The 10,072-nt window shown below is 40.6% G+C and overlaps 1 protein-coding gene across 2 annotated transcripts in view; it reads right to left on the bottom strand.

Moving 5' to 3' along the window:
• The window catches only part of CHD6 (chromodomain helicase DNA binding protein 6), a 219,871-nt gene that overhangs the window by 20,040 nt on the left and 189,759 nt on the right, over positions 1-10,072 (bottom strand). For both annotated transcript variants that reach the window (XM_077459181.1, XM_077459182.1), the window contains 5 exons: positions 9,138-9,289; positions 8,605-8,802; positions 5,430-5,873; positions 3,190-3,366; positions 594-713 (listed from right to left, as the gene is read on the bottom strand). In XM_077459181.1, the coding sequence (XP_077315307.1) occupies positions 594-713; positions 3,190-3,366; positions 5,430-5,873; positions 8,605-8,802; positions 9,138-9,289 (1,091 nt within the window). The remainder of the gene's footprint in view (positions 1-593; positions 714-3,189; positions 3,367-5,429; positions 5,874-8,604; positions 8,803-9,137; positions 9,290-10,072) is intronic.

The following is a 10,072-nucleotide window of genomic DNA, read 5'->3' as shown; positions in this document are numbered from 1 at the left end:
TATGACTGTCACAGGGATAAACACTCTAGGAAAACTAATTTTAGCTAGAGTTAGGCTTTAGAAAGGAACTGCAGGTTTCCAGCATTTAGGATTCCTGGCCCCCACTGCGAGCAGTGGCTCCTCCCAGGACCTCTGTCATTACTGGGTCCCCTAGCAATGTAGTGGTTGACAGGAGGAACCACTGAGTGCAGCGGGGGACCAGACATGCAATATTCTTGGAAGTGTCAATTTCTTAAGAGACTTCAGCAGAGAATTCTCTTTACTACTGCAACAGCCATCAGCACAAGCCGGTGGAGTTTGACCAGTTTTAGCAGTTCAGTACCTGTTTTTAACTACCTGGCTAGAGCTGACCTTTATGCACAGTTGACCTCCAATGAAAAATTGCTAGTTACCTGCTTGGACTGGCTGGAAGCACTTTTACTTCAGGTAAGTAAATGAGAAGTCGAGAGACCAGCATTACAACCAAGCAACTGACATTTGTGACTAAGCAGCTAGCATTTTCACAAATGGCAGCCTACCTACTTTTTGTTATGACAGGTTTGCTTTAAAAATGTAGTGCATATTCATATAAATATATTCAACAGAAACCCTACCCGTCGTCCTGCATCTTTATTTACAGCTGAGGTCCTCTCTTCACCAGCTAGCATGCTGAAATCCAGTTTCACCGGTTCCTTGTACCGTTGACGTCTTGGCTTAGGTTTGTCTGATAAACTCTGAAAAAATGTTGCAGAAAATTAATTGGCATACATGAAAGGGTTAAGGTCTTTCTGTTAATTGGGGAGTGTGTCCAGCTATTTAAATAAAGAGATTGGTGGAAAACCTTTACAATAGTCAAAGTGGCATGTCCCCATATGCAAATGCTTAATAAAGTAAGAATAAACCTCCAATCTCTGTATCACAGAAATGGAAACGAAGGGGATCAATAATATGCCTTGCAAAAACAAACATGAATAAATGATAGTGTACAACTACAATTTTATTAGTACAATTAAACATGTAAGAATATTTAAAACATTGTATATCTTTCCCAATGTTTTTTTATGTCTTCATACGGTAGCATAGTACATCTATATAGGAGAAACTTGGTGGGGCAACACGTCTCTCACATAAGATTGCTTCATCAGGACCCAGTTGCCATTACGTCAGAAAGATATGATGTACAGTACAATATCTAGGAGAAAATATTTTTTATATAACAGATGACAGATCCATCATATGTATTTATATACCCCAAAACATTTACATATATCAAAAATCAATGTAATAGATCACAGAATGGACTGTATGCAAAACAAAATTAAATTGAGATATATATATGTTTTTTTCCCCCATTCCTTTCCATGCAGTCCCTTCTGTGATATTACATTTTTAGAGTTACTAATAATAATAATAATAATAATGTTTTTGGGTATATAGATATGATATACGATGGATCTGTCATCTGTTGTATAAAAAAAAAATCTAGATACTGTACATCATTATCTTTCTGACATTATGGCAAGTGGAGATCGTGATGAAGCAATTTTTTTAAAATTTTTATAATTGACAATTTTTATTTGGTCACGTTTTAGATTTCTCCAATACAAAAAAAGTTTAACACTGGAAATCATGCAAGATTCCAATAGAAATCCAACAAAGTGTGCACATTAATTCACTGAAGTAGCGAATGAAGCTTATAAATCTTCTTATAAAAGTTCAGCTACCATATATTGCATATACTACAGGAGGATCAAGCAAACTAGTTGCATAAAAAACATTGTGGTAGGCACCTGGAGGGGCATTTCCAGTAACTTCTAACCCAAGTAGGTAAAGCAGATGCCTACTGGTTTCATATGGAAGAAATAGAAATAAATATAAATGGGTGTGAGAGAGAAGAAAGAGGAAACAAAAGAAAGAAAGGTGGAGAGGGTGGAAAGGCAGAGCTCATCACTCCTGGGCTTAGACAGTCAAAATCGCAAAAAGTCTTTAGAGCCTCATGGAGGGTCTTCTCGGTGACTATCTACTTCATCAGCCAGGCTTGACGTTAGGGATTCCATGATCTCCACATCTTTGATCCTAACATAGAGCTCTGTCGGTATCAGCGGTGTTCATCTCTTTCACTGGAGAGCTATCAAACATCTGGTCGACATTAATATATGACTGGCCAGTTTATGGGGGGGGGGGGGTCAGTCCCAAAAGATAGATGCCTGCAAAGATGGGCATTGGCAACAGATATAGATAGATCCGAGGACGATGGATATATGGTGGGTAGGGGTGATGTACCAAAAAATAGCACTTTGTAGGCATTTTACTTATAGAAAGTACAAACAGAGCTTTTGGCTGCCCGGGACCATATGGTTTCTGATGAAGCAATCTTATGTGTGAAACACGTTGCTTCACCAAGTTCTCCTGTATAGATGCTACTGTATGAAAACATAAAACATTCGGAAAGATATGAAATGTTTTTAATGTTCTTACACTTTTAACTGTACTAATACAATTACATTTTTACAGAATCATTAATTTAGGTCTGTTTTTGTAAGGCATATTATTGACCCCCCTACTCCATGTGTGCAGAGATTGGAGGTTTATTCTTACTTTATTAAGTGGCTGTCCAGTTATTTACAGTCCTCAGCACATTAATTACCACAAAAAAGCTGTGGGCTCTGGCAAGTCCACTCTTGCTTGGAAACAGTTGTTCTGAGATAGGCTGATTTTTGTGTCCTGTGATGTACGATTAAAAAAATTTTTTGGTTACATATACGCTGTTCATATAAAAATCCTATTTTTATATTTTACTCCACCCCTCCCTTGTTTTCAAAATGCTTTGGCATGCTCTTTTACTTGCAACCTCATGTCATCATTTACAAACCATTAGTCACTGGTAATGCATGCTGGGAAGCACAGTAAGGCCTCTATCACACAGTTTTTACCGCCCTATGAGAAGTGCTGGACTTGCTTTTTAGAGGGCGACAGAGAAGGAGGCAGTCTTTCCACCATTGACTTCAATGGACAAATTCGACGGGGAGCGCAGTCAGTCAAACTCAGCATGCCAAGTTAAATTTGCCACGGCATGTGTAAAATCCCATTTGTTTGCCATGTCTGCTTGTATGTCGACAATCAGAAGGGTTGTAAATGTGAATTAACCACCTGTTCTATTTCAATTTTCAGATGATTCAAGAAGCAACACAACGGAAAGCATGCACTTACACCTCCATAGGTTGGTATGTCTATTGTGCAGTCTGACTGTTGGCGCAGCCATTCCAGGAGGCTCTTGTTGGGCATCACTTTCTCGGAGTGCATTTTAGAAGCTGTAGTGACAGACTGTATGGGAGATGGACCTTCTGTGTGCGTAGAGCCCTGCTGGCTGGAATCTTCCCTCATCCCCTGTGGGGTAGCAAACCAGGTTTAAGAACAAACAGAAACATTAGAATTGGCACAGCATATAGAACACAAATGCCCTAGAGCATGGGTCTCCAAACTATGGTACTCCAGTTGTTCAGGAGCTACAATTCCCATCATGCCTAGTCATGTCTGTTAATGTCAGAGGTTTACAATGCCTCATGGGACATGAAGTTCCACAACAGCTGGAGGGCCATAGTTTGGAGATCCCTGCTCTAGAGCAAGTATTTCACCTCAATTTATTTTTCTTACTTATCCGAATATTCTTCTGACAAACATGAAATATTTCCAAAATATTTTGTCAATGTTTTTTTTACCAGCAGTGGAACCCTCTGCTATTTTTTACGTTTAAAGGCTTTCATTAGCCCTGTTGCTAAAAAAAAGCTTGTATAACCCCCTTCTCTGCTGGACAAATGTTTGTTTTTAACACATGTTAAAAAGTGTGCATTTTTGGCTTGAAAACTTACTTACAACCCCCATAACAGAATTTTTGTACTTTTCTTGGCGTTGCACAGAAGTCCTAAAACTTCAGGTTATACTGTCACCTACAGGAGGGTTGCACACTGGTATACAAACGGTAGGTTTTGTAAAAAATAAGCAGCGAGAGCATGATCATAAACACAGAGGTGACGACCTGTGTCTCTTAATGGATTCCAAGAAAAGGCGATACTGCAATAATACTATATTCTTACTTGTTTATTGGGGAACATAGGAGTCTTTAGCCTTAGGGATGTCCAAAAGCAAGCCTGAGGGGCAGGGAAACACAGCAAACAATCACTAACATTTCCAACATAAACAGGAAATCTGACGTTCTCCTGGAGCTGAAAGAGCTACCTATAGGACCTTGTGGAAGGAGCTGGCATTCGATAATGCAGAAATGTCAAGAATCTAGATGGGACTTCGAGAATATGTGACCTGAAAGCAGGCGGCAGCCGTACAAATCTGGAAACCTGATTGCCTTATGCCGAAAAGCCCAAGAGGCACTCACAGATCTAGAAGTGGGGGAGGAGGTCCTTTTGAAGTCATTCCAGAATGGCAATAGAGAGAAATCAGTCTTCCTGAAAGAAGCCCTGTCAGAGTTAAACCTGCATAGCTTGAACCATATCCAAACAATGGAGAAGAATTTCCTTTTAATGAACCACAGCCAGGCAAAAGGCACAGAAGAACAATGTCCTGGTTAAGGTGAAGCTGAGACTACCTTGAGTAAGAAGGAAGCCCTGGGCCTCAGCAATACCTTGTCCCAATGCAATGCCAAAAAAGGATTTGCTAGATAAGGCTGCCAGTTCAGAAACTCACCTTGCAGAGGTGATAGATACAAGGAACAGAGCCCTGTAGGCAAGAATATAGAAAGGAAGGTCTATAACGGGTTCAAGCAGCAGCTCCTGAAGCACAGAGAGAAACAGGTTGAGATCCCACAAGAGGGCCACAGGGGGAACAGACAGGGAACAAACAGGAGGAGCTACATGGGGGACCCTCTACAATGGTCCTAATAATAGGGGGAGAAGCCAATGGTCTTTGAAACATAATAGAAAATGCAGATATTTGCTGTTTGATGGTACTGAGAGACAAATTTTGATGGTGGGTGACCCACCAATAGGTTGGTCCAATGCGTCCCAGGACTTCTCCACAGCCCAACCAATAGTGTCTGCCATGGGAATCATTTAGGTACAGCATTGCATGACCGTGCAATTGTCAAAGTGCGACAGCACTGAAAATTGGCCTGGGGGGGGGGGGTGAAAATGCCCTGTATTGAAGTGGCTAATATTATAAATTTCCTATTTGTACTTGATCTTCAATGTGACTGTTTAGCTCTGCCCCTGTGTAGGCAAATTGTGAGCTTGTTATGTTTATTCTGAAAATTCAATAAATATACTGAAACAGAAATATTACATCCTTTTAAAGATAATTATTCATTCGATGTAGACCTGCTTCCTTGTAAAAAGAATCTGACCCAGTTTCTACCACAGATCTTTTATACTCCAAACTGACAATCACAGGCAAACTATTCTCAGCCTGCTGGATGTGTTAATGCCGACTTGTCGTCTTACCACAATTCCTGCGTGCAATCCCCTGTCCTTTAGGAACACAAGGTCCATCCCTTCAACATTTTTTCTTCTTCCTCTTCTCCTCCGGAGGGCAGATTCCTCTCTGCGCAGGCTTCCATTTACAATCTGCCCCGTCACTGGGTGGATCAGACCAGCCTGCAGGATTCCTGACAGGTCCATTCCTAGGGAGCTCTGCAGACCGCCTATTCCTGCCACCTTGGGCGTACTGCTGTTGATGGAGTAGGCCGAGCTGCTGGCTGTAGATTGTTCTCTGCAAAGCTCCATGGCAGTCTCTCTCCAGCCATTAATAGCTGCTGAGCTCCTCCCATGCAGTGGAGCGAGATGCTGGGAAACCCGGGGCTTAATGTCTGACCGCTCACCGTCAAACTCAAACGGTTTTCGAGGCTTGCGTTCATCGTTGCAAAATGCTGGCGCAGTCATTGCATCCTGCAAAAGTAGATAATTAAGGTAAAGAATATTTTAATACTTTTTTCTTTTTTTTGCAAAATCTTTATAAAATTTTTCATTAGCATACAAAATTAGCCCAATATTTTAATACTTTAATAATAAGACCTGCTCAACACTCCTGTGCTGCTTTGATTCCAGTACATCTATTATGCGGTCTGCTTGCAGTCTGGGTTAAAGTATAACTAAAAGGCAAAACTTTTTGATAGTTTTGGAGAGTGGAGATGAATTAGAACACCTGTCATTTTTTATTGCTCTCTGTGCCCCCATTAGGGAGATTCCCCCCCCCCTTTCTATTTGTCCCATTTACCATGATCATTGAAAGTACAAGAAAATCCCAAATTATGGTTGTCCTCAGAAAAGTAATTTTTTTAAAAAAGGAGGGGAAATCTTCCAATGGCAAGTTCTGGTGACCTGCAAATTCCATTTGTTTGCAGGGATTTCCTCACTTCCTCTTTTGGCTATGGGACAGGAAGTGAAGGTAAATCTCCCCAATGGGACAAAGATGGCAAAAAATAAACCATACAGGGGTTATAACCTTCACTTACTCTATCCAAAATGAATAAAAAAGTTTTGCCTATTCTACTTGAAAGCGGAACTTTACAATAAGGAAGGCGTGGGGGGGATTTATAAGCAGAACTTCCAATTTTAGGTAAACACTTTTTCTTTTTTTTTACAACTGCACTTAAAGTGGTTGTAAACCCTTACAAACCACTTTGACCTACAGGTAAGCCTAGATTAAGGCTTACCTGTAGGTGCAAGAAATATCTCCTAAACCTATACGGTTTAGGAGATATTTACCCAAAGACAGCCACCTCTGTCTACGGCGCATGCGCCGTAGACAGCGGTGCACAGGCGCACTGGGCAGGCTGCAGATCGCAGCGATATGCCGCGAGTGTCGGCTCCCATGCGCAGGAGTGACGTCATGTGCGCTGTGATTCGCCGGAGCCGCGAGCCCCCGAAGTTGCTCCGGGATCCATGGCAGCGGTGAAGAGGAAGACGGAGGACCGCTTCGGGGGCTTCGTTCTCAGGTAAGTTATTCATAATGAGCTAGTATGCTATGCATACTAGCTCATTATGCCTTTGCCTTGCAGGGTGTGTTTTTTTTATTTTTTTTCCCTTTACTTCCTCTTTAAAACAAGGTTGGTTGACTGGGACAAGAAGACGCAAACAGATAATTATTACCGACAGAGTTTCTAACCCTTCTGCTTTTTACTGGGAAAAAAGCATTTTGTTGCAGTCTTTGTCCCCACTGTCGAGACTTCCCATCCATTCATATACCAAAAAAGGAAGTGATGGAAAACCTAATCAATGGTAAAATAGATAATATATAAAATTCTGATAGAATTTCTACCCATTTCCCCAACTCTATCTAAAATCAAATAAAAAATTTGACTGTAGCGGACTTTTACATAATGTAAAAATGTGAGTTTGCTGCTAAATATATTATACTGTAATGATCCAGATAATTATTCAAAGTTCTAGTAAAAGAAGGTCACTGGCGCCCTGTGAAAAATCCAGATTTGCTGCTATCAGAATTTTTTTTTTATAACCACCTCACCCCCCTCATTTTACAGTGCTGTGTCTGGTGACTATATGATCCATACAGATGAATCAATAATAGATATTCATAAAAAGGAAACTATACCATAAATCACTGTGTCCTCCAGCTAAATGAAAGAGGGTTTACCCTTCACAGGCCACTTGTAAGCAACATGACTTTTTGCTCACTGTGGTTTAAAACATTGGGTTGATAAAATATGGTGTTTCAGATATAATAGCAAATGAACAGAGCAGAAATGATAGGTGCCGCTGGGTGTCTTAGACAAAAAATCCATATAATAAACAAACAGTCTTAATAAATCAAGTGTCCATGAAACATAACATTCAGTAAGTCTCTAGGAGTGTCCAAGCACTAGGGCAACTTTTAATAGGAGCAGAAGCAGGAGCTATAAAAACAGGCAAGGAGGAGAAGAAAAAGAACCTCTAAATGCAGACAGTAATGCTACTTTATTAGCAGATAAAAGAAAAGGGGCAACACACAGGATTTAAAAAGGCTCATCGTGTGTGAAGAAAACCAGGATGTCAGCCCTGGATGTTTATCCTGGGGACTGCCAGGGTCCACTGCCACATTGGGAAGACCGCGTGGAAGTCACCCACGAAGAACCAAGATGGCGCTGGAGTGCGGTGTGGTACTCAGCACGTACGTGATGACGTCACCGGAGGGAGGGCTCATGGCAAGTCCAGGGCAAGCACACTCTTTCATCAGGCTGGTATAAAATGCATAACCATCCCTCTGGTAACGTCATCACGTACGCGTTGCGAACTACACTGTGCTCCCGCTCCATCTTGGCTTTATTGTGGATGACTTCTACATGGTCCTCCCAATGTGGCAGTGGACCCTGGCGGTCCCAAGGATAAACATCCAGCACTGACATCCCGGTTTTCTTCTCACAATGAGCCTCTTTGAACCCTACTCTATGTGAGCTGCCCCTTGTCTTTTATCTGCTAATAAAGTAGCATTACTGTCTGCACTTAGAGGCACTTTTTCTTTTCCTCCAGATATAATAGCACCCACAGAGCAGCAAACCATCCAAACTGCCACAACCAGATTTCATCAACTGCATAACACTTCAAACTGCATCCAGCTATTAAATGCCACCCCTATTAGTTGTGTTTAACTTTTTTTTTAATTTTTTTACAGTAAACTTGCCTTGTGTCCATGTGAGCTGGGGGAGCCATTGCTGTAGCTTTGTGCTTCTGAAGTGCTGTAGTTGCTCCTTATTGGTGGATTGCTGTGTAACACTGAAGGTACCATGCACTGTGCTTCAAACTGCTGGCTCGAGGATGGCCACTTCCCCTTCAGAACCGAGTGGCAAATGTTGTCTATTCGGTTAATAATCACTCGATCCTACAAAGCGAGAGCGCATGGCAAATTATAATTACGTTATTTTATATTGAGCTTTAACACAAGTTGGACGACTTGTAAAAAACATACTCTAAAATTACTGTAAAATACTAAAACAGAATAAATTGCATAAAATTTTGCGTTTAAAATGACCAAATTCAAATAGTTTACAATTTAACAACCAGTTGAGACTTCTACTTTTAAAACTTGAATAAATAAATAATAAACTCAAATGTCAGCAATGATACAAAAAGGATAATGTCTCATAAGTAATATCACTAGAATATGAATTAGCTAAAGGATAAACAGAAAACTAAAGTAAACTTTGGCTTAAACACCTTTGGCCACTCGGAGAAGGAATATAGTGTTTTTTCCTGCAGAAGCTGAGCAATGGTAGGTGCTCGGCCATCGTGGAAGTCCTGTGTCACTTCCCTCGCAGTGGAGATCGAGCAGCTTTTTACCTCTTCCTCAGGATATTTATCAAGAAGCTCTACAAAAGACAGGATGGAAAAATTTTAAAAAGAAAACTCAAGAGTGGAGGGAGTAAGGAGAAACAGGGATGTGACATTATTCAATGACCCCAAGTAGTTGAACATCCTAACTTGACGTAAAATTTGACAAAGTACCATAAACAATCCCCATTTTGTTTTGGTTAGTTTTCACAATTTTTCACGCTTTGCTGCATCTTAGCTCTGCCGATTTCCTGCAGCCTGCTTCAGCCACTTCCTGTTTAAATAAACTTGCACTAGAAGCGGCTGCTCCTTATGCCTAATGCACACGATCAGAAAATCAGATGAAAAATTTCAGAGCGATCGTCCGATAATCTGAGTGTTAGTGCACAGCTTTCACAGGCCGATAATGACAGTTCATGCTGTATTATCGGACGGGACAAACACTGGAAATTTTTCTTGTACGATAACAGAAAAAACTATTTTAGTTTAATCAGTACAGTATTCGTCTGGGGAAAAAAAAAAAAAAAAATGAGTGACCGCCCATGCTCAGAAATGAAAGGATATATTACAATATATATCAAGGAAAGTTGTATTCTGCCTTACAAGAATTTTTGTAACCTATTCATTTTTAATATGAGACTAATATGCATAAAAAAAATTAAAAAATAAAAGATCATTCGTCTGATATGCTCATCATGTGTAGTAGGCACTACTCTGGACCAGTTTCCTTATAGTGAGATCACAGTGACCAACTACTCTGGACCAGTTTCCTTATAGTGATCACAGTGACCATGCCTACACAATGTGTGCTTTTAAGGCTA

Source organism: Lithobates pipiens, unplaced genomic scaffold (genome assembly GCF_037356315.1).
Source record: "Lithobates pipiens isolate NorthernLeopardFrog02 unplaced genomic scaffold, aLitPip1_a1.2 Scaffold_28, whole genome shotgun sequence".
Classification (NCBI taxonomy): Eukaryota; Metazoa; Chordata; class Amphibia; order Anura; family Ranidae; genus Lithobates; species Lithobates pipiens.
Note: the sequence above shows the minus strand (reverse complement) of the source record. Positions and strands in the feature narration are given on the sequence as shown.